This window comes from Hippocampus comes, unplaced genomic scaffold (assembly GCF_001891065.2).
Source record: "Hippocampus comes isolate QL1 unplaced genomic scaffold, H_comes_QL1_v1.1 scaffold94, whole genome shotgun sequence".
NCBI lineage: Eukaryota > Metazoa > Chordata > Actinopteri > Syngnathiformes > Syngnathidae > Hippocampus > Hippocampus comes.
In genome coordinates, this window is record NW_017806059.1 from 2,312,072 (window position 1) to 2,336,786 (window position 24,715).

A 24,715-nucleotide genomic window follows, 5' to 3' on the forward strand; every position below is an offset into this window, starting at 1 on the left:
ATTTTTTCGATACATCAATGGATGCTATTTTCTTAACATTACGGTGCGAGCACGCGACTGTAACACAGAAAACGCGGTTTAAACTGTCGTCGGAGATCGCAGCTAATGCCATGTTTCAATGTTGTTGACAAACGACAGGGCAAACGACGCACGCGCTCAACGTGAATATCGCGAGTTTGCACCGATGTAAACCCTCGACACAAAAATGTAGAGGGTTGTTAGAAAAAAATGCCGACCGTAAAGTTTTTTTTCGACGTAGAAATTCTCGGTCGGTCGGGTTACCGGAAACACACTACTTTTTTTTCTACGCCTTACGGGCAGCAGCTCGATTTCCTTTAACTGCTAGAGTGATCGCTTTTAGTTTAAAAGCTGTATCATATGCTTTTAGTCTGGTATTCTCCATGTTGATCAGGGTTAGAAGAAAGACTGAAATAAGGAAGTTGTGATTACCGGTAATCATACAATTTCATTGGACCCCTGTGTATTACTCATTCATTTTATTGGTCGACTGTTGCCGGGTAACCCCCCCCCCCCCCACTGGGCAAAAAGTGCGGAAGTTGTGATTAGTCATACAATCTCATTGGACCTCAGTGAAAGACTCATTCATTTTATTGGTCCATGTTTTTCCACGATGGAAAAAAAAAATTAAAAAGCCGCTTCATATTACACGCCGCAGTGTTGAAAGTGTGGAAAAAAAGTAGCGGCTTGCAATCCGGAATTTACGGTACTTGTATTGCTCAGAAAATTGTTCTTACTGATTTTGATATGTTAACCTCAGCACTTTTTAAGGACCTGATGCTCTATTTTATTTTTATTTTGTAATTCTTTGGAGATTTCCAAAAACAAACAAAACAGCGATATTCCCCCTTGTGGTCAAAACTAAAGTTTGCAGGTAGGACTTTGACTAATCTCAAATACAGCAGAAAGTAAATAGCTAGGACTGCATCTGTCCAAGTCTGCCTCAATAATGTAAGGAATTTAAAATGAAAATAGGGGTTTTCTCAGTAATTTTTAGATGAGATTAAAATATAGATTAATTAGATTAATTAATTACAGACCCTACTTAATTAATCACACAATTTTTTTTTTTTAATCGCTTGACAGCACTAGGTTTGTATGCGGTAACCTATCACATGACCGAGAAGCGCGCATTCACCTGCGTCAAGAGTGACATACCGTAGACTGATAAACCAGAGAATCCGGTAATTTTTCAAAATAAAACATCTTTCAAATTCCGAAATAAATGAAACGGAAAAAATGTAAGCTATTTATTCATTCTGCGCGGCTCGGCACCAAATGACCCGCGGTCTGCGGCCCGGCGGTTGGGGACCCATGGGGTACACCCAGCCAAATGGATACAAAAAAGGACACATACCATTCACACTCAAATTAACATCAACAGAGTCTTCAATGAATCTAACCTAACATGCTGTTTTTGTCATGGAGAGAACGAACTCCACATAGAAAAGCCTGGGCAGATTTTGAATTTGTACGTACCCATTTAAACTACAGCGCCAGTGATTTAATAACAGGTACAAATATCCCTGCACTCCAAGTTTCCTCACCTTGTTTCTTAAATCATGTACAAGATCGACAATTTCCTTTTCATGGTGCAAAAAGTCAAATTCACATTCAGCTTATTTTCAAGAGCTTTTTTTTTTCTTCTTTTAAATAACTGACTGTTGAGTCAATACTCAGGAAGTCATCGCTGAAAGCCAGCAATGTCAATACAAATGATGAAGCAAATATTTATTGGGAGTTTTGGAGTGACTCTACTTCCCTTTGCCAACCCCACTTTCTAATGAAACATCTACATCTATTACGAGTTGATCCATCACTGCAAAGTGAAACATATCAGATTACGTGACTGAACCGGAACACGGAAGTGTTCGAATTTTCAAAATGAAATGAGCTTGGAAGAGAACAAAACTGATTATTGTGACAAATTGTATTTCATTGAAAAAGCTGTGGTGAAATTATTTGCAAAACATTCAAAGAGCACAGGTATAAACAAAGAGGATGAGAGAGTGCAGTGATGGATTTTCATAATACGACAGCAGCTAAACTACTCACAATACTAGCTCTACTGCAAGTCGGATATATGATACATGATATGAAATCAAAACCCACTGACAAGAGACAGCACTTTATCATCATACCCACAGAGCAGGTCCAAAAAGAGATACATGTTGCAAACACGGTTCTTTGTGCATATCATTTACTCGGGCCTTATTGTAACAGAAGAGCAGATGTAAATGACATTGTCTCACTCCTATTGTTTTCAGTATTACCTTCAATAAAGTGCTCATCTTTTCAAGTGAGTTGTGATTTTATATTCCTTGCAACCAAAGTACCCAAAAGAAACTCCAGCGAAACCCTCCGAGCTCAAAATGAATTCGACTTCACTTTGACTTTCGAACACGGTTTCGTGTGCGTAGTAAACAAACCTATTTGGTTGTAAAGACACTTGTCATTGATAAAAACATAGAAAAGATGTCCAAGCAGGCCAGTAAAATACTTTGGGGAAGGCTTAGACCTCGTCTGTGGACTAAAATAAGCAGCAGAATGCGCAACAGAAAGACCCCCCCTCCCCCGCCCCCCCACACACACCCCAAAACAAATGCTTGTAATGACAATGTGGTGAGAAAAGGACTCAGGGTCCCTAATGAAAGGTTTCTTCGCGGACAGACACGACTGTTTATACTGTTAATGATTTGGGAAATACAGTTAGACTTTGAAATCATACCACTTGCTGAGCTTGAGATTAGCAAACCACTGTGCCAACAATACCAACCTAAACAAACCCACACACGTATGTACAAAATGAGCAGTTGTTCCAACATACTTATTGCATGCAGTAATTGAGAAAACGGTATAAACGCTCAGTATACATGGAGATAAGGTACAGCATCTTGTTCTTTTTCATGCCCAGGCACTTACTATTCACATTACGACAAATAATGTGTCAAAGATTTCTGCTCATTCAGTTGCAATCAGCGAGCTAGCTTCGTGAGTTTCATACCCGGCAGGCTGAAAATGCTTTTGAGATAGCTAAAAGGTGCTAGCATGTAACATGGATTACAAGTACAAGGTGGCAAAATACCAGAAAGTAAATCAAAAGCCCAAAGTTTAACCAAGGTCACGGACAGAAGTGTACAATGTTTAACCTCAGACAGGCATTTGGCGTCTCGGCTGAAAGCACATCTTGCTCATGCATCCCCATTTGTTTTGAGAAAGGCTACCGTTAAGTGCTTTGTGACGACATGGGGAGATCCTCTTGCAACAAGTCCACAGTAGGCACATGTAGGTATGGTATGTCTGTATAAGTTAACAACAGTCAACATGGTACGGGGGGGATTGTCCTTGCTGTGGCTGTGGCAATGGCAGCTGGTAGTCGTTCATTTCAACACTTCTTTCTGTGAAGCAAGGGGCTACGAACACACATTATTGAACATGTATAGTGTCATCTGGTATCTGTTCGTTTGCTGTGAGAAGACAACCCTAAAGACGCTGCTAACATGTCCTCCAAAAATCCATGAAAAAGTGAAGTGACACGTGATTTGAAACAATACACAATGGTATCCCAAGCATTGTTTTCCCCCAAAGGTATTCAAAATGTGGCTCAAAGTGTGCAATAAAGCAAAAGAAAGTGGCAGCTGATTCTACGGAGCCATATCAACATCCAACACCATTTACATATTATTAGAAAAGTGGATAAACGGGTAAGATTCCGCCTCAGGGAAAATGAACAATACAACTAGTTAGGAATAAAAAAAAAAGGCAAAATACTGTTTTAGTCATAAAACAAATATGGACTCTCAGAGTCTTTGCATGATACAATAAGGTGCCAAATTCTAATTTCATCCACCATGTGTCAGAAAAAGTGCATTTGAAACAAGTTTAGTTCAGGTGCTTTCACAATTTAAAATGTCTGAAATGCTGTTTCGAGAACAATACATCAGGCCAGTAGTTCGTTTAAGTCACGACTGTTTCAGGGGTGCCCAAACTTTTTGGACCGAAGATCGACTTTTCGATCAACCAACTTCCAGGGATCGCCCTTTACCGCGCACGCGCACACACACACTCACGCGCACACACGCATACACGCACACACGCCATGATGAGAAACAGCCTGACACGTAGTCATGCGATGCACTTTTGCAGCCTGTTAACTATCGTAGCTCACACGTACCGTTTTAAAGTGCTTCCCTGGGCCCTCTAGATTCCTATTCTTTGCCCGTGCCCTCGGTGAATTGTACACGAAGCAAACTCTGAATGAGAATAACGACGATAAGATATAGCGCATCCGCTCTGATCACAAGCTGCAATTGCAGACTGCTGAGCGCTAACAACTTCCGGTGACGTAGTCACGCGCCGCCGTAGGTTAAAGATTTACCTACTTTATTTTATTTTATTTTTTAAATACTTTTTGTGAAAATGAGACTGATCGGGTGATTCGGGTGCAGTGTACATTAACACAAAAAATATATTACAAACATGTACAAAGACACACAAATGGTTGTTTTTTTCTCCTCTACACCCCTCGGATCTACTTGGGACCAGTCCTAGATCTACCGGTCGATCAGGATCGTTGTAATGGGCACCCCTGGTTTACGTGAATTAGGTTTGACTAATGATTCAGGCGCAGTGGGTGCATTTTATTTCCACCACCAACTGCGGTTAAACACTGGCTGGTTGGTTGGTTGGTTTTGGAGGTTGAAAAACAACCCATTCCAATTTGGCAAAGTTTCAGAACGAATATATAATAGCTCACAACAGCACAGTGCTTGTTGTGTCAAAAGGTGCAAAACAAAAAAAAAAAAACATTAATCGAAGTGCATATTAAACATACAGTTCTTTCACCATTAATCATTTTCCTTGTTAAAAATTCAACTAGTAACCACCATCAAAGGAAGACTTGAAAAAACATCCTTCAACAAATACGCTGGCATTCACTCACTGCTCATGTACTTTGGCTCATGTTGCTTGAGGCCTTTATCCGCCACGGACTTTCATGATCAATCAACGTCAAGTCATTCATTCTCGACTATCGCTTTAAAAGCTGAAATACAGACAATGTAAAAGAACAGGTCCACCGTGTGTGCCCAAGGTGTTCTGATTAGGGGCTATCTTGTAAACACATTAGGGAAGTCACATTTTACTTTGTAGGGAAGGGGAGTGAACATTCGATTCAAATTGAAGTTCAAATTTGGGCTGTGCAAGGGAGAATGCAGCAATGCATTTCGAGAGGGACTTAACAGTCAATGTAAAATATCAATCCCTCCTCAAGATGCCCTCGCCACTTTTCACGTATGGCATATGCATATCTCAGTTTTTATCAATTCCATTTGATGATAGTTTTTGTGGGGGGTGCGGGGGGGGGGGGGGTTTCATAATGAATGTATTCTTTTAAGATATTTTGGGGTGTGACAAAAATGCTGCTCTGGTTATTTTAATAACGTCATTCAGATGAGGGTTGAGAAAGGGGGAGACAGCTAATAATAATAAGAATAATAATAGTCATGTCGACACATTTGCAAATACTTGGAACATACTCAATGTTTCCATTGAGCTTTGTGCACAGATTTAGTCTTCAGATACAGACAAGGATTTCCTCACGCTGCGTGACGGCTCCCAAACCTCACTGTCATCTGTATCCTCTTCATCATGCTCTTCATCGTCCTCATTCTCCTCTTCGTCTCCCATTCCGTCGCCTCTCGTCGTCTTGCTGGCGTGTGATGTCGACCCCCTTATTTCATTGGCTTCCTCTCCTCCGTCCGCCATGCCCAAAGCCGGCTCCTGGAAGGGGTCTGCACCCACGTCCAGGCGTCTCTGGACCTCAGCAAACCATTCTCGCACCTTAATGGAACGAAAGAGAGAGAGGAATACTTACATGGATGTTGTCATCTGAACTGCCACACTACCTCGAAAGTCACGTGGCCTATCTTAGGCCAACATGTAGCCACCTTTACCGTTTTTACATTTAGTGAACACAAGAGACGACCTGCATGCCTACAGGTAAGTAAGCAAATATATTTAACAATATTTAGCTTTTTACGGGGCCCAAACTTATTCTTCTCTGTTTCATCAATCAGTGCAGTTCATGACATTAAGCGTGCAATGACATGGAACTTCAGATTATATATTGTAGTTGCATTGGCAGTTATCTAGTATCTATCCATGTCAGATCATATTTAGACAGCCTGTCCCAAGTCAAATCCCAATTTTAACCATCATCCCTAAGATTGTATTTAATGAGGTCCATCGATCGATCCTAACATGGATTCATCCATCCATCCAGCCATTTCCTTCAGCTTACTCGGGGGCTGGTCGCGGGGACACCGGCTTTAGCAGGGAAGCCCAGACTTCAATCTCCTCAGCCACTTCGCCCAGCTCTTCCAGGTGAATCCCAAGATGTACTCAGGCCACCCGGGAGACAAAGTCTCTCCAGCGTGTCCAGGTACATCCCCGGGGCCTCCTCCCAGTGGGACGTGCCTGGAACACCTCACCAGGGAGATGTCCAGCAGGCATCCTAATCAGATGCCCAAGCCACCTCATGTGGCTCATCTCAAATGGAGGAGCAGTGGCTTTACTCTGAGCCCCACCTGGATGACCAAGCCCTATCTCGACACCCTGAGGAGCAAACTAATTTCAGCCACTTGTGTCCAGAATCTTGTTCTTTCAGTCACGACCCACAGCTCGTGACCATAGGTGAGGGCAGGAACGTAGATCGACCGGTAAATCAAGAGCTTCGCCTTTCATCTCAGCTCCTTCATCACAACAGACCAGTACAATAACAATACAATAGTCTGCATCACAGCAGAAGCTGCACTGATCTACCTGTCAATCTCCATTCTGCATTCACTCATGAACAAAACCCTAAGCTACGTGAACTCCTCCACTTGGGGCAGGATCTGATCTCATCCCCAACCTGGACAGGGTTGGGCATGAGAAGCTTTCAAACAACCGCAATGATGTCCCAAAGATAGAAGACCCCACCTCAAAAGTGTCCCGACTGTGCTTCTTCAAAGGAAGGCGTGTCAGTGGGATTGAGATCTTCAAAGTGTTCTCTCCACCTACTCAAAAACATCCTGAGCAGAGGTCAGCAGCAACCCATCTCCATTACACAATTTGTTAATGGTGCACTGCTTCCGCTTCTTGAGACGCCAAATTGAGGACCAGAATTTCTTTGGTGAGGCCATGGAAAACGACTTCAGACAGCTTGGAACTCTTCCTATGCCCATGTTTTTGCCTCGGTGGTTGCTGAAGCTGCATTCCGCTTGGCCGGCTGTTCAGCTGACTCCGGAGTGCGGCAGACCAAAAAGGCCTGAAAAGACCTCTTCAGTCCACTTGGATTCAATGTCTCCTGCCTCACCCCATCGCAGGGCACACTAACAACCATTCATACCCACAGTCACGACGGACAATTTAGTGTTCAAATACTTATTTGTTCTAATAGGCCAGGGGTCGGCAACCCGCGGCTCAGGAGCCTCATGTGGCTCTTTAGCGCCACCCTAGTGGCTCCCTGGAGCTTTTTCAAAAATGTTTGAAAATTGAAAAAGATGGGGGAGGGAAATATATTTTTTGTTTGAATATCGTTTCTGTCAGAGGCCAAACATGACACGGACATTCTTAACGTTTTCCAATGCTGCAAAAATGTGTCGAATAAAAAATTACATTTCAACATTTCTGTCAACGAGGATTAACGTCATAGCCTGCGACACATGTTTCTATTAGGAGGGCGGGATGTCAGTCAGGTGCCAGTTGTTAAAAAAAAAAAAAACTGTGTTTCAGGTACAATTCACTGAGGGTACTGGTAAAGAATGGGGCGCATTTTTGAATAGTAAACGTGAGCTACGATAGTTAACACGCTGCAAAAGTGCGTCCCATGCCTCGTTCATCTTAGCGGCCGTTATGGCTGTTGCTCATTGTTGCATGCATGTGTAAGTGCGTGCGTATGCGCGCGTGTGCGGTAACGGGTCGATTGCGGGAGGTTGGTTGATCGACAAGGATCTTCGGTCAAAAAAGGTTGGGCACCCCTGCTCTCCAGATAAACCGCAGGGAAAAAAAATTGGAATCATGAGGGCTCATTGTATATTTATAGCCAACGTAGTCATTTTGATGGTTGGCTAATACAGACAGCATATGTTGCCTTCATTATAAGGTTTATATAAGGCTTTTAATTTTTTGTGGCTCCAGACATATTAGTTTTTTTGTTTTTGTGGTCCGATATGGCTCTTTCAACGTGTTGGGTTGCCGACACCTGCAATAGGCCAATGGGCTTTTCAGGAGAGGCCTTAACAACTACATGCAAGTAAAAAGCATTTGCGTTACCCGTTCATAGCTCATGTTGGTCTTGGTGACAAGCTCATCCAGGTCTTGCTCATTGAGGAAGCGGTGCTTCAGGTAATACTCCTTCAAGATGTCCCTACCACTCTTGAATTTCTTTGGTGGGGGGCATCTCTCCGAGTCTGAACCAAAGGATGCTAACCGCCTTGAATGCTTTCGAGTTCGGGATCTGCCCCAACCGCGATTTCGGACACGTCTTTTTCGACTGCCACCACCTCCCATTTTGTGACTTCCACCACCATTCGGGCCTTCCACGTTGCCACTTTGATACTGAAAGAACCATTTCAGGTTACCGTTCTTCCAGGAGTACCGTGAGTCTCCGAACCAGCTGACAATGTAGGGTCGGGGGAGGCCACTCTCCTCGACTAGCTGGTCATATTCTTCAGTTGTGGGCCACTGAGTCCGCACAAAGGCACTTTTCAAAATGTGGAGTTGCTCTGGAGTCTTTTTGGTCTTATCTTTGATGTCTCTGCTGCTGCTGCTGTTGTTGTTGTTGTTGCAGCTGCTGGTTGGCATCTGCTTAATCCGTCCTCCAGGACGAGAGGAGGAAGTGGCACGAGAAGCAGCAGTGATTTCTCCAGCTTTCCCTCCACCGGCATCTATACGTCCTGCCTCAGAAGACTCTGGGGAGGGGGTGCAAATTGTCGGCATTTTCCGTCTTTCTGTGAACCAGGCATCAATCTCCCTCCGTGTCAATTTAGTCTCTGTTCTCAGACGACTCAGCTCTTCATCAGACGGCGTGCTCCCCTTCTCAAAGCTCTCCTCCAACACCACCAACTGCTCAGGTGTCTTCTCCTTAAATTTCTGCAGAGTGAAGTCTGGGAACGGATTCCATGTCTTGGGCCGTGTCTCCTTCTCCTTCACAGGGAGCGTGTATGGAGGATGAGGGGATGCCGGGGTTTCATCGCTTGAGTCAATGACAATGGTGGTGTTCCCGCCGCTGCTACAGCCACCGCCTCCTCTGCCGCCTCCGTCATGGAAAACAATGACATTGCTGTTCTTGGAGTTGCGCTGGTTGTATCTCGTGTCACTAAACCATTTTTTAATCTCTCCCTTGGTTAGATTGGTGATCTTCATCAAACGGGCAATTTCTGCATCACTGACAAAGTGGTTTTTAAGATAGCTGGCTTTCAACTCTGCCAGCTGCTCTTTGGACTTCTTTGGCCGCAGACTGAACGTGTCCGCACTCAGGGCAGAGTTCTCCTTCCAAAGAGAAAGGTGCAGTTACATGTTAAACAGTTTTATGGTTTGATATTGCAAAGTGCATGAATATATCAACAATTGCGCTGAGGGCACAGTATCACTGACTTTAAGGTAAGAGTCAGAAAGACAGCTATACCTGTGGGGAAAGTGAGGGGGGCTGTACAGTGGTAGCCCGTTTAAGCTCACTATTTGTTGGGGTCGACTGGCAAGAAACTCTGCTGGAGCTCTGGGATTGGCTTGGTAGTCCTGCCACTGTCAGGGTGATAGGATTGGTCACTGGAAGATTCCCTCCCGGTGCAACCTAGGAAACATAGAATTGGAGACCAAATACTCCTTTACTGCTACTACTCCCAGACAAGCGTTAAAAAAAAATCTAGACTAAAAAAAGTGTTGTTTTTTTTAGTCTAGATTTTTTAAACATAATTATTAAAAAAAAATATGTTTATATATATATTTTTTTTTTTTTAAAAACCTATGTTCAGTTTTCATTGACATTGTCAGAGATGAACAGTCAAAAGTTTGAACTTTTCCTCATGAGAATTAATGAGAAGATTCTATCGCGTTACCCACAATGAAAACTGACAGCCGGCTACTCTTTTTATGCTGTTGTTTCTGTGTAATAATCCATGGCATGGCACATTAGAAGGCAATGTGTGTTTTTTTTTTGGGGGGGGGGGGGTTAAGTCATCAGTATTCAAAAATGAACTACTAAATGTCCATGTCTTCACCATTATACATATCTCACTAATTTATATGGAACACAATTGAGTAGAAAACATAGGAGAAAATGATATCTGCGAGGATAGACATGTCTACTGCATTTTTATGTACCAGAAAACTTCCAGCGCAGGTGTCATAAAAGGGATTATGAATCCAAACTACCTAAATTTTTCACTTTTGGAGTAATCTGCTTGTGCTCTGACGCAATTGATTTGCCATCTTTTCAAACACAATGTTGTTTTAGCCTTCCAAACAAGAATGCCCAATGAATTAACAAAGGAGACATGCTACACATGTATTGTATTTTTGATACAGGGGTTAAGTTATGTTTTTGTTTTGATTACATTTGGTTTTGTTCCCTCTTGGCCTTTTTGTCTTCACCTGTTCTCATCATCCGGGTCCCTTGTGTTAACCAGTCAGCTCCCTCAACCCTTCGTGCCCTGTCCAGGTGTTTCTCATGGTCTCGTCACCTTGTTTGTATTTAGTTCAGTCTTTGTTGGATCATTGTGTGTGTCTGTGTGCTCCTGACATGTTTTGTTTCTGTCATAGGTTTTTGTTACTTTGGTTTCCTGTGGTTTTCAGGACTTTGTTAGTATACTTCAGTTAGGTTTTGTTTGTTTGTTTGTTTGTTTTTTTGTTTTTGTTTTTTTTTTGCAGTGGACTCCTGTTTGTATTTTTGTTACATACATTTTGCTCAGTCCATCCTATTCCTCCTGCCTCCCTGCCTTTTGGAGTCTCCACCCACCATCATGAACAACTTGACAGGTTATCACAAACACAATCACTACTACATTGTCACAACATTACAGAAGATTCAATAAGACCTGAATCGGTAAGAAATAGGTAAACCATTTGTCACTTATTGATGTATGTTTTTTTTTTTTAATCAAGCAATGTGCTTAAGTGATACACTGGATCCATGGCTTGATGACATAGAAAGGAAATAGTATAGTATGTGGCTACTCTATTACATAGGATTGTCCCTCATATTTAAACACTTTGTGGACACTGAACAAGATGAACCATGAACAATAATTTGCGAAAAAGCTACAAAAATACAGAGGCCTCAAACAAAGAGACTTTCATGGCCCTGATACTGTGCGAAACCATCCATCGATCCATTTTCGAAACTGCTTGTCCTCTTAGGCTTGTGGTGAGCTCAGCCAAAGTCTATTCCAGCTATCTTTGGGTGAGACGTAAACCCTGAACATAAAGGGCACATAAAGAAAAATAACCATTCACACCTGTGGACAATTTCAAGTCTTCAATGAACATAAGACATGCATCCATTATCTTGAGTCGCTGATCCTGACGAGGGTCGCAGGGCGTGCTGGAGCCTATCCCATGTGTCTTCGCAGAGTAGGCAGGGTAAAACATGAACTGGGTGCCAGCCAATCGCAGGGCACACAGGCAAACAACCGTAAGCGCTCACAATCACTGCTAGGGACAATTTAGAGTGTTCCATCAACCTGCCATGCTTATATTTGGAATGTGGGAGGACACCGGAGTACCTGGAGAAAACCCACTCAGGCACGGGGGGAGAACATGCAGACTCCACACAGGAGGGCCGGAGCCAGAATCGAACCCTGCACTTCTTCACTTTGAGACGGCTGTGCTCGCGAGTCGATCACCTAAGACAAATGTTTTTAAATGTGGAAGGTGCTTCCTTCCACATTTATGCCCAAAAGGCAAGAGCCGAAATTTGAGCCCCAAACCTCAGGACTGTGAGGCAGATATGAACCACTATTTCACTGTGTTACCTCTGTTCTGAATGCACCCACCAAGAATAAACACATAATTACAACACATCTTGCAGGATGTCATGTAGTGTCAAAGATAGTTTGCCTTTATACATATTATCAACCACGACACCAATTTGCTTATGTAAGCCTGATATTAAGAATGCTCATTCATATTTGTTCTCTAGAGTTGACTTTATTAGCCCAGTCACGCAACGCAGAGGGCAGGTCAGGTCATCGCCGACTGCACATACAGATATTCTTCATCCACATACCTGTGTGAACACCAAGCCAGGCTGGCCCACAATCTGGCAGGTCTGCAGAATGGACTGTAGGCCATTGGCAGCAGAGAGCTGGTGAGCAGGTATGACAGTAATGGTTTGAGGAACCGTGTGCACAGTGCCATTAAACTGTTTCCTCCTGGCCTCCTCTACTTCTTCTGGGGTCCAGCTGACACCGTGCTTCAGCCGCTGGGCTGAGAACCACACCTGGACATAGAAGGGCATCCAGTCATTTTGTGGATTAACATTGACCTTTTTAAGGATGATTTTTCTAAGGAAAGAATTCACCAATTGCCTTTTAATAGGGATGTCCCAACCACGCTTTTTTTAATCACCCGAGAAAGAATCCGAGTCTTTGGTTTTAAATATCTGCCGATACCGAGTCTCGATCAAATACTTAGGCAAAGCATTAAGGAAAACAAAGCGAGCATCAGATTTTTCTCAAATTAATATTGCAACAAACGTACTGACGTGTGTGTGTGTATGTGTGTGTGTGTGTGTGTGTGTGTGTATATTATATATATATATATATATATATAAATTTGTATGTTATACTGTATATCATTATATATTTATATTATATGGACCAATTGACCAAATCAGTACCAATTACTTTTTTGAAACACTCTCAAAACAAACTTAAAGTTCTATATGCTTTCTTTTCTCTTTTTAAGCACTAAATTTGATGATACACATTTTGAACAACTTAAAATGTATATTGGTCCATCTACAACTTGTTTTTTTTTCATGTCATTGTTTTTGTACTGAAACGCTTTGTGGTTTAGAATGATCAAATCCAGGAAATATAGCCATGATGGATACGCTAACTGAATGTCAACTTTAAACTTAATACATATATACATATCAATGTGGAGGATGCTTGATGAAAATGTATTTTCTTGTAACTCTCTGGGGAGGCAAATGGCACCAATTTAGTAGAATCACTGTAGGCTTTATCATAGAATGATGGAATCCTCTGATGGAGTGCATTTAATTTGTTCAAAGCTAAACAATACGTGTACATCATTATTAACTGCATAGGCTTGTAAAGGCTAAAATTAATAGCCCAGGCAACTACACAGTTGTTGCATACGTGCGTGACATCTCCCATCCAGAAATGACACTATTGATTCATACGGTCATTAAACGCAACCTGTGGGGAAAAAGCTTGCTTAATTTGCATTCATTAAACTTCTATTTGAAGTGAAGTCGCTTGGACGGGTCAAACCAGTCACAAACCTGTCTGTCGCTCTCTCACCCTCTTCGACGTTTAGCAAGGAGGCCTCCTCATATCAGGTAAGGCAGATGTATTTAGGAGTATCTTTCAGCTTGCCTCTCCCTCCAATATATAAAATCAAAACCACCATTCTGCGGCTGCCTGTAGGGGAGCTGAGCGCAGGGGAGGAGAAATGTGTGCGTGTGTGTGTGTGTTTTCGTGCCTGCAGCTCTACACTGAGACAAATTAAATATATATATATATATATACACACTTTTTTTTTTTCCTTCCTCCATCAATTCCGGATCTGTTGAAAATCTCATGATTGGCCCCGATTTCTGATTACGTGATGGGATCGGGACATCCCTACCTTTTAACTACCTTAATTTGCTCTTCTGTGAACTGGGTCTGCCCTGCCAGACTGCTGATCTCAGCCATGGAGGGATAGGGAAACTTCTTGTAGGTGCTACCCAGCAAAGGGTTGATGTCCATAGCTGCACTATAAGCGGGAATACTGCTGAGAGGAATCAGCAATTGGGGTTGAGCTGATGTATTCTGCTGGGCCTGGAAAGCAGAAAGTACCTGAACAGAATAAGGAGGGGGAGTTTCAATGCCACAAAAAAAGCAATATCAATGTGGTTTTTTTTTAGGCAATGCAAGAATATTTAAGTGTTACGACGATGTTATTAAAAATTCTGTGTTTGGATGTTTTTCTTACTGCAGGGTATAAAACATTTAGTATCTATTAAAAAAACATTCTTAGACTCTACCTGTGCCAGGCCAGGAGGAATAACAGTGGGATTTAATATTGATGACTTCCTTGGCTGCTCCAAGGATTGGCTGACCAATAGGTTTCCTGCTCCAAGCTTCATGGAGTCATGCAGGAGCATCTCTACAGATGCTGTTGGTCCCAGAGGAGCTTCAATTGGCTGCTGCTCCGCTTCTAACTCGCCCTCACCGCCTCCTTCAAAGTACTCCACGGCTTCATCTGAAGTTTTAAGGGACACGGCGATTCTCTTGGGTTCAGATTTGGTCTTCATCCTCATGATTGGCGTCTTGCTTAGTGAGATGGCGCCAGCACTTGTGGCATCGACTCCGACTTCCTCGAGTGCGTCACAATGCTGATCCTTGTTCAGCTGGTCACAACCCTGACTCTCAGGTGGGGTAGCAGAGCTACAGTTTATTGATGGACCGAGCACCTCTTTGTCCTCCAGGCTATTGGACTCGCCTACAAAGACAGAAAAACATGAGTTAAAACAATGAAGTCACGTTTAAAGATGGTTTTGGGGGTGACGAAAAAAGGCAAAATGGGCCAAAACACATTTACCGGTATCTGGTGGTGTGGGGACAACCACTACAGTTTGATCCAGCTCCACTGCTGTTTGAACCTCATCTACCGTCCCCTCCGCCCCTACTTCCGTTGTCCTTTCAGCTGTCGCTTCCAACTCGTCAGAGGGTAGTACCATGCAAGGCGTGGTCGACTTTCGGCGGCTCGACATTGTCAAAATGGGCAACCTTCTACTCAGGAAAAAGACAGTCTGAGACAGAATCGTCGAGGCTCACATGTCTCATGTTGCTGTGCTCACATAGCAAGACGCCTTCAATTTCTGGTGGAAGAAATGTGTCAGAAAAGGTTTGTTAGTCCGACTTGGATTATTTAATTTTACTCTTAATATAGTTTTACATACATCCATCCATTTTCTAATCCGCCAATTCTAACAAGGGTGGCGGGTGTGCTGGAGCCTATCCCATGTGTCTTCGGGCAGTAGAAGGGGGACACACTGAACCGGTTGCCAGCCAATTGCAGGGCACACATAGACAAACATTCAAACTCACAATCACACCTGGGAACAATTTAGAGCATAGACGTCAAACTCCGGTCCTGGAGGGCCGCCATCGTGCATTCTTTCCATCTATCCCTGTTGCAACACACCTGATTCAAATGATCAGCTCATCAACAAGCTCTGCAGAAGCCTTGATATTGATCCTGTTCATTTGAATCAGGAGTGATGCAACAGGGAGGGATGGAAAACATGAAGGACAAGCGGCCATCCAGGACTGGAGTTGGACACCTATGATTCTGAGTGTTCAATTTACCTACTATGCATGTTTTTGGAATGCGGGAGGAAACTGGTGTACCCTGAGAAAACCCACGCAGGGATCGAACCCTGCACCTCTGCACTGTGAGGCTGACATGCTAACCAGGTGACTACCGTGGAGTTTTACATTGTTTTGGATTTTACCTGACTCAAATTTTAGAAGGTTGTATCAATTTTATATATACTGCATATATTAAAATATATGCAGTATATATAAAATTATTGATCTATAAATGATAATCTAAAAAAAATCAAGGGAACACTTCAACAACACAATGTAACTCCAAGTGTTCCACTTATTTTATTCAGCTGCTATATATGTAAGAAAGAAAGAGATAGATAGATCTAGCTATCTATAGATTTAACACACACACACACACACACACACACACTTCAGCATGACAACCTAGTGGTTGGCAAATTTGTCTACTACAGTTCAGAGGTTCAGGCTCAAATCTGTGGCTTCCTCCCACATTCCTAAAAAAATGCACATTAGGTTAACTGATGAATCTAAATTATCCACAGATGTGAATTTGAGTGAATGGTTGTCTATATGCGGTTGGTGATTGGCAAGTGACTAGTCCAGGGTGTAACCTGCCTCTCAAACACAGATACAAGCTTCAACTCACCTACTACCCTCATGAAAATTGGTCCATCTGCTCCCCAAACCCTGAGAGCAGGAATAAGTGATTTAGAACTAAGCTTTTGAAATTCAAACAGCAAATATCTGGTTGCTTGTTACAGTCTTGTCAAATACTTAAGAATTAAAGCCACATCCTATTTTGGGTACCTCAAATAGTTACATGAGTGCATGGCAGAACAGCTTGGTAGGATTCATGTGTGAAATCTACACAACTGCAAACTACAATAAATACATAATGTGACGACGATAATGTAACAATATGTAATTGCTCCTTAACTTGATGAATTGTTCACATCTGAACTCATGGTAACCATGACCCAATGAGATAAACGTTAGTGGTGTCCCAAATTATTGTGTGCTTTAACTCCAGTACAGCGTTAGATGTATAATTCACCTGAATACTGTTTAGTAAGAGTAAATGTCTAATTACGTGGTGCTTTATGTGTCAATTGCCTGAGAATTTGGATTTTCTCATCATCAGTTAGAAAGACGCGAAGGGTTCGGCTATTTCTAACAGCACTCGTGTTTGATGCGGCAGTTCTACAGAACTTGTACTATAACAATAAACGAGTGTTGACTCAAAATAGCAAAAAAAAAAAAAACTGAGCGATGCTACCTTTGTAAAGGTACACGTTTGTATAGCTCATTACTGGCTATCATATTCTGCAAGTGGAAAGGATCTCTGCCTGTTGTGTACGTGTACTAACGTGATGGCTACAGTAGTGCATTTAGTGTAAAACAGGTGTGCACGTCTGTGCTAACTTCTCGTCGGACCAACTGGAGTACGTTAACAATAACCCTGGCGGAGACTATTTGTATTTAAATTGTGCATCTCGGACAATCGGAAGCGAGCGAACGATGTTAACACATTGTTTTGAAAAGGTACAAAAGGGATTATTTACAGTGTCTATTTTCGCAATGAGATATGTAGCATGTGTATGAGGGCCAACTAGCCAGTGCTAGCCGTCATGAAATGCTCTACATGTCTGCCGGCTAACTTACTACAACTACACGAGCGTGAGCGAGCGCCGTGTTGCTGCCAGGCTGTCGAAGCGAGGACTAATTTCCTGGGAGTCCCCAGAGAAGCTTTCGGCGTCTGTCTGTCTCTCTCTTGTAGAGTGCCCACCCAGTGGCTAACCATTCGACCAAAGCCGGGCCGAGACGGCGCGGACGTTCACCGGGCTCCTCTGTCGGTTTCCCGAAGCCGACGGCTGGAGGTATCAGCACAAACGAACCGGTAGAGCGGCTACGACGCCCGTCTACAGATGCTGGGAACACCGGCCATCTCTCACCCTCTTCCGAGCAGGTTGTGTCCTGGCAAACGTCGTGTAACGCTTCATTAATTAAAACCAAGGTTACAAGCATAGGGTCTTCTCTAGTGCTTCTTTGGGTCGCTGACCTAATTCTGAAATTTTGACAGCGTTTTTTTAAACAATGATCAGCGTCATTATTCAATGTGATGTGACGTCATTCCTCAGCGACTTTCGGTGTTCTTAAAATGTAATAAATATATCATTACTAGATGTAGATATATCAGTAGATGATAGTTTGGAGAATATTGTCATCTGGTTAGTTTTTTAAAGTTAATGAATAAACGTGTTCATTTTTTTCAAGTGCAAATAAGGAGGCTGCATTACGTCTCGGTTGCAGTGCCAGTGTCCTTACATGACCTATCAGGGCAGCACGAAAAGCAACTTGAGGCCAGATCTGACACTGCACTTTTTTTTTTCTTTGAAATAAGCCCAGCCTGAACATTTCTTAACATTTTCAGCTGTTCGTTGGGCATAGTTACCACTCATACTGGAGTGGCTACCAAATAAAGTTTTATATTCGACTTTTTGCTATTGTCTTACCGTGAGTAAACCATGTATTCACTTGTAGTGAGTAAATGGAATCTTAACATCTAAATTTGTGTCTACATGTTTCTCAACCAGGTCAACATTGAATCATGTATTCAAGAGCAAAAGCAACCCCCCCCAAAAAAAAACCTACGTTTCCACAATCAATTGGAATAGTTCAATTGCGCCAAGTTGTATGTGAAAAACGATACAGTTTATTAATAAAGAGGAAGCAATTTATTTAAATATAATCAAGAGATAATACAAAGATTCATTTTACGACACAAAAGTGTTAGGACAAAACCACTGATTGTAATTTTCGCAGCTGAGGGTGCTAACCATGCTCCTTTAAGCATTATGTGCATTATGTTAAAACCTCAAAATGTCACATCATTCCTTTAGCGCTGTCAACAGAAATCAGTGACCTCTTGCTCCAACTCCTATTGAAAGAAAATATCGAAAGAGGAATTAGTAATAACCACAACACAATTACTGAACACTGAAAACATTCATGGTTCTAGATGTAATTACTTTTATCCTTGACTATTGTCATAAATCATGCATTACTAAATGCAATACCAACCCTGATTAATGCATCTTTATGATGGGCTCTTCTGTGTCTGTAGACGCTTTGGCAGAGGAGAGCGTAGAGTTTCTCCAACTTGTGCACCTCATAGCCATCAGTCTTAGTCACAATTTTGTCCAATAGCTCCTTGATAAAAATAAAATCAAAATGATAGAGGCAACATTGCAAATTTACCAACTGTGGGACTAATAAAGGTTATCCTAGTTCATCTCAGTCATGGCATAGCACACAAGTGTCATGAGCAGTAATCAGCACCCCACCTTTAATTTGTCCCTGTCCACTACCAGTGAAGGTTCTTCCAGGTCAACAATTTGGAGAGGTTTTTCTATATCAAACTGCTGCTGGTGAACAGTGTTCTTTGAGGGGCGGGTCATGTGCCTTACGCTTTTCTCTGTGACATAAAACACAGAACCACATGGAAAAACATGAATGTAGCTTGGAGTGAAGGGACACAATGAGGCAATGAAGTCGCCCCTATTTTCTGAGAACCACAGCGGCAAACCCAAACCTGAGTCCTTGTCTCCTCTGAGGTCTCCTGAGTGCTCTATGATGGCATTGTCTATGATAACCACTTCCATTGGTTCTGGCTCCTGTGCTGCCGTCTTGCTGTTGCTTTCCCGTGTTACATTTTGGTTGCGTGTTTGACCACAACCTCTGTCCAGCTCTCCCTGGTTATGTTCTCCAATGCTCGTTGAGGTGTGCCCCGCTGGGTTCTGTGCTGTAACTTCTAAAGCTGACTGATCTTTGTTTGCGATTTTGTTTTGTGTCTGGTCCTCAGCACTCCTTTTTTCTCTATCACGCTGAATACCATCCTTCAAAGTAGCTTTAACCACCACTTGAACCTCTTTGTCATCTTCATCATCGAGCTCCGTGAAGATTCCTTTCTCTATCTCAGTTTCTTCATCTGCATCGTCATCGTCATTATCCGTGCCTAAGTGCATATCCTCTTTGGAGACGTGAGGAGACGATGACACCTTCTTTGAAAAGAAGCCAGAGGACCATCGACTCTTCCGACGTTTCTTCCTCTGCACTGGAGGATGAAAACAGGGATTTGTTAGGGACTAATTGTTGCGATTTAATGTTATTAATTTTCAAAAATACCTACCTGTGCTTTTAGGTGTAAGATATGTAGAGGAAGATGTACTCGGAGTGAACACAGTTGGGGCTTTGACCAGCTCTCTTTGTGGAGTCTTCTCAGCCATCTTATTAGGCTCAGTCAGAATTTTGGCCTGTTTGGGGACGACATGGTATAAGGAGGGCGCGTACTGTGCAGTGGAGCAACCTGTGGACAAACACAAGTTTAAGGTGAAAACAAATTAGAAAACACCTTCATTCGCTAATGAATATCGTACGTCACTAAATAATGTCACTTCTTAAACTGGGATAAACAAATTTGGGTCAATCTAGTTGCTTGGAACAAGGTATCTCTCACTCACACATGCGCACACACACCTCTATTGATGCGCGAATCTTTGATTTCATCACACAGCTTCTCAAAATTTTCATCCAATTCATGTCGAACGATGGCATGCACAGTGTCTTTAAGTGCACAGGCCCTATGACGAATCTGGCGGTCTGGAAGAAGAAAAAGTTAGTAAACAAAAGGAATTTGTGCCATCTAATCAGTCCTTTAGTCTAAATCCACAATGTGTACCTGAGGGGTCCCTGTCTGGGTTGTATTCAAGTGCATTCTGCCAAATGAGATCTACATCTTGAAGAAAGTCTTTGACCGTTACATACTGATGAAGGTCAATATTTGAAAGCACAGTTGACAGATCCATAGGCTTCTGTATTACAGCAGCATAATCTGGAACCTAGGTACAGTGAGAGGAGAGTACAAACAGCGCAAGCCTTAATACGCATATTCGATACCGTTAAACGCTTACTTTGGCGCCCCCCAGTGGGGAAACCAAAATAACACTGAAATTGAAACCTTTCAACATAATTGTTAATGTCAAATAATTTGGGTGTTTGGCTTTCACGCAGATGAACAATTAACGAATAACAGAGGAATAACCACCTCTTCCAAATCCACAGGCTTTGTAAAAGCCTTGAAGCGTTTATCCTGGGACAGGCGGTTTGTGACATCCCGCAAGAAGAGGCGGAGCTCTCTGAGGGTGTCTTCCTCTTGTACCGCCAGTTTCCGGGCCTCCTGCTCGGCCAGCTGACGTGGCGGCGGAGGAGGAGCAATAGGAAGCACCTCCAAGGAGTGGGGTGCTTTTGGGGAAAGTCAAGAGTTTGCTTTCAATGTAAAATTCAACAATGTTCTCCACAAAAAAAAAAAAAAAAATGCTCCGAGTTTGTCTCACTGGATTTCTTTTTAGAGGCAGGAGCTTTGGCAGCCTGATTTAGTATCAGGTCCTCAAAGAAATTTCTCCTCTCTCGGCTGCTGGGGGCTTGGACATGGTAAACCTCCCCATAGCCCATCTTAAACAACTCCTGAACCTGCAGAGAAAACAGTGTGAGGTGAAGGAACTTTCTTCAAGACAAAACAGTTATTTTCTCTTCATTTTAGGAAATAGACCACTTGCAGATCTCCGAGTCACGCGGGTACATTTTGTGTGAGGGACGTCTCCCTGCCTACCAACTTCTCCTTTAGAACTATTGTGAAGCAGTGTACAAAGCTGTAATTTTTTTTCATTGATATTACTTGATTCTCCTTACACAGACCACCTTCTACTGGGAAATGACAGTAAAGATTAAGTTTTATTGATATTTTGGTAGATGTGTGCAACGCTTGTACAGAAGGACATTTGTGGTTATTTGCTCAGCCCAACACTGCCAGCAAAACACAAATCGGCTGAACAAATGTGTTGTTTTCCTCACATGTGAAGTGATCTGAGTAACACTCAGCAAATCATCAGCAATGTGGCATGCCACAATCTTGAAACGTGAATCATTTCTCAATTTCAAGTGACAGTGACAAGAAAGTTTATTTCCGTCAGGCTGATCGCATTTTGTGTCTCATTAGTTTGCTTACCGCCTGTGTGGTCCTTGTTGGGTTCAAGATATTGACAAAATGAAGGTAGCTTTTTTTTTTTTTAATTAACAATTTTAGTCCATCTTTTTTGCCCATCTGTGTAGAAATTGTGACCAATTGATACTTTGCAATGGTGTTTTTACACCAATGTTCAAGCCTCTAGATTCCATTAGAACAGTTAAACAGCACAAGGTACACCTGTCGTTTTGTCACATAAGGCTCAAAGCCTTTTAAAATGGCTGCCCGCAACCTTCAAAGCACACAAGTTAGGCATACAACGATGTTCATACAAAACAGCTGTTGTTTGGAAGCCATTTTTGTCAATTCTCACGCATGCGCAGAGGAGCTCTTCAAGTGGCTTATTTTTGGTGACCTGCCTAAACATGGTTTCACTTTCTTCATACCTCAAAATTGAGTTCAGAGTACTGTAGACTGCAGGTAGCCAGTAGCAGGATAGGAGCGAAGGCAGGGAGGGAGCCAAGTAGGCTGAGAAAAGTGGCTTTTAATGCAGGACCTACTGTCTCCCACCACTGTCCAATGTGGGGGATGTATAGGACACTGGGAGAGGTGCGCTTGGCCTCAACAAAAATCTGCAGAGCATAAGATATTATGGCATGAACATGTGTGTAACAAATATTTCAATCAATACATCACATCACAAATATAAAACCAGTCACAAAATTGTTCTGAAGATTGGCTATCCCTATTCTATTTAATGTTGTGACAGAAACCTAATGTGACCATCAGATTTCCAAGGAGAAAATTTTTCAAACAAGGGATGGTCATTCAATGATTAATCTAAAAGTTCTTTTAACACACCTATACCTACTTACAAGCAATGCTCACAAAAAATGGTGAAGCTGCATAGGGTCTTGCTTTGAACAGAGGGTTTCAAAGTACAGTGGCACATCAAGTTACAAACGTAACTTGTTCCGTGAGCCTGTTTGTAACCTGAAACATTCATAAATTTAGGTAATATTGACCATCAAAATCAATGGAAATGTAATGTCCGTTCCAGCCCCTAAATTTATAATTACTGTTTTCAACCAGTGTGTTTAAAAATAAACATAATGCAATACAGAAACATGTGAAAACACACTATTGTGAAAGAATAAAACAAATGCTTAATTAACTTTAAGACTACTTTCAAAATAACATTGGGATTTTTTTTAAAATATGTCTTTTGTAATTTGTTACTGGCCACTTGATGTGCCAGCAGACAGATTTAACATGTGGCATGCGTGGAAAGCCCAGTGACACCAAAACTGCAGGGTATCTGAACAAAGTATTTTGTTTGTCTTTGTTTAATTGTAGTTGTAAATTATATCCATCCATCGATCCATTTTCCAATCCGCTGTATCCTAACAAGGGTCACGGGGGTTACTGGAGCCCATCCCAGCTGTCTTTGGGCAGTAGGCGGGGGACACCCTGAACCAGTTGCCAGCCAATCGCAGGACACACAGAGACGAACAAACATCCACGCTCACACTCACACCTCGGGACAATTTGGAGCGTTCCATTAACCTGCCATGCTTGTTTTTGGAATGTGGGAGGAAACCGAAGTGTGTGGAGAAAACCCACGCAGGCCCGGGGAGAACATGCAGACTCCACACAGGAAGGCTGTAGCCAGAATCGGACCCTGGACCTCTGCACGTATTAGCAGGAACCAATTGTCACGTAAAAGGGTTCCGCCCGACACTGATTGACATGTGCATTCGCCAACACATACTCAACTACTTTGTGAGCTGTGCGCAGCCATTATGAAACAAAGATAAAACCCAAAAGCATAGTTAACTACAGTGGTACCTCTACATATGAAATTAATTTGTTTTGGAAGAAATTTCTTAACTAGAAAATGTTATAACTAGAGATGCGTTTTCCATGTAAATGCCCTAATCCGTTCCAAGCCTGCCAAAATTCGGACATAAATGTTTTATAAAGGATAAAAATAAATCAAAATCTGTCACAAATACCGGTACATATTACAATTAGATTATTGCACAATCAATGAGAGTTGTGCATAACAAAGAATAGACTGAAGAATAAATATGGCCATTTAATTTTTAACTGCATCCTCATCGTTTTTTTGCCCTCTTTAGTTCATGTTCTCTCTCAGAAGTGGTTTTTGCCTGCGTTTTATCAAGAACTCCAGTCCGACTGGTGATCACTTTTCTGGATGATTCACATGTACGTAAAACTACTGGAACACCTCATGGCCCGAGGGGTGAATGGCGAGGACGCTGCTTGGACACATCTCTCTCTATCTACACACATAGACTCACATGGTAGAGGTCCCTCTTAGCCAATGGGATGCCAGGATGATGCTATGTAATAACCAATGGCAGAGCAGCTATATGTATGTTGCGTTCAGGAAACTCTGAGCACGAGTAGCAGCCCATCTGTATTTTTACCTTTCGTATCTTGAAATTTCTTTCGTTAACAAGAGGCAATATTTTCCCATTGAGGCGTTTTGTAACTTGAAACTATCGTATGAAGAGACGTTCGTAAGTAGAGGTACCACTGTACTGCTAAATGATGGAAGGGCACAAGCAAAGGATATTTAGTCTCTTGTGGATGTGAGCCCACGAGGTTTGTGTGCCTTATTGTTGAATCAATTGTCTTCATAACATTTGTCTTTCATTTATTGTTTTGTAATGCCATTTGTATTTGTATGTTTCATGTCCGTGTTCGTGCCCCGTTCTCATGGCTTGCCAATGATTAAACCCTCAGAGATGAAAGTGGACTTTTCTGAAAATTCCGGAAAAAATAAATAAAGAAAGAAATAAATGTGTGTGTGTACACACACACACACACGCACGCACGCACTTGACCGATCAAGCATGAATTAGTTTACGCAAAACGCTATTCAAATACTCGACATTCAATGATTAATCTTCCTTTTGTGTGCACACGTGTACCCTTTGTGGCTTCCGTTTGGGCCGAAATTTCGAAATCTCCAAGATATGGCGAGGCCATGAGGATGCGAGGCGAGGGTATTACTGTTGTGGCGACTCCACTCAAGCTAAGCGAGCCTCAGCAGTAGATAGTCAGAGGCTTCTCG

At 42.4% G+C, this 24,715-nt stretch overlaps 2 protein-coding genes across 8 annotated transcripts in view; both read right to left on the reverse strand.

Moving 5' to 3' along the window:
* Positions 1-5,368: 5,368 nt before the first annotated feature.
* Positions 5,369-18,101, reverse strand: zhx1 (zinc fingers and homeoboxes 1). 2 transcript variants are annotated; one of them, XM_019893086.1, is made up of 9 exons: positions 17,253-18,101; positions 16,237-16,277; positions 14,836-15,115; positions 14,279-14,736; positions 13,890-14,090; positions 12,287-12,499; positions 9,689-9,853; positions 8,335-9,552; positions 5,369-5,859 (listed from the first exon to the last, which is right to left on the reverse strand). In XM_019893086.1, the coding sequence occupies exons 3-9, from the start codon at positions 15,005-15,007 to the stop codon at positions 5,587-5,589; spliced, it is 2,700 nt and encodes an 899-aa protein (XP_019748645.1). In that variant the 5' UTR covers positions 15,008-15,115; positions 16,237-16,277; positions 17,253-18,101; the 3' UTR covers positions 5,369-5,586. The 2 variants fall into 2 exon arrangements, with proteins under 2 accessions (XP_019748645.1, XP_019748644.1); XM_019893085.1 differs by lacking the exon at positions 16,237-16,277.
* A 205-nt stretch (positions 18,102-18,306) lies between these two features.
* atad2 (ATPase family AAA domain containing 2) overlaps positions 18,307-24,715 on the reverse strand; it is a 29,618-nt gene continuing 23,209 nt past the window's right edge. For 5 of the 6 annotated variants that reach the window (XM_019893069.1, XM_019893072.1, XM_019893068.1 and 2 more), the window contains 10 exons: positions 22,059-22,244; positions 20,984-21,119; positions 20,695-20,891; positions 20,329-20,488; positions 20,127-20,249; positions 19,780-19,956; positions 19,183-19,704; positions 18,935-19,065; positions 18,672-18,800; positions 18,307-18,528 (listed from right to left, as the gene is read on the reverse strand). In XM_019893069.1, the coding sequence (XP_019748628.1) occupies positions 18,496-18,528; positions 18,672-18,800; positions 18,935-19,065; positions 19,183-19,704; positions 19,780-19,956; positions 20,127-20,249; positions 20,329-20,488; positions 20,695-20,891; positions 20,984-21,119; positions 22,059-22,244 (1,794 nt within the window). In that variant the 3' untranslated portion in view covers positions 18,307-18,495. The remainder of the gene's footprint in view (positions 18,529-18,671; positions 18,801-18,934; positions 19,066-19,182; positions 19,705-19,779; positions 19,957-20,126; positions 20,250-20,328; positions 20,489-20,694; positions 20,892-20,983; positions 21,120-22,058; positions 22,245-24,715) is intronic. The other variant, XM_019893073.1, reaches the window with a different exon arrangement.

What these genes read in the sequence shown, in the direction of transcription:
- zhx1 (XM_019893085.1), bottom strand. Translation starts at nt 15,007, where the DNA reads ATGTCGAGCCGCCGAAAGTCGACCACGCCTTGCATGGTACTACCCTCT. An exon ending in CCCCACACCACCAGATACCG is followed by an intron (nt 14,737 to 14,835) that starts GTAAATGTGTTT and finishes CTGTCTTTGTAG; the next exon opens with GCGAGTCCAATAGCCTGGAG. An exon ending in CTGGCTTGGTGTTCACACAG is followed by an intron (nt 9,854 to 12,286) that starts GTATGTGGATGA and finishes TATGTTTCCTAG; the next exon opens with GTTGCACCGGGAGGGAATCT.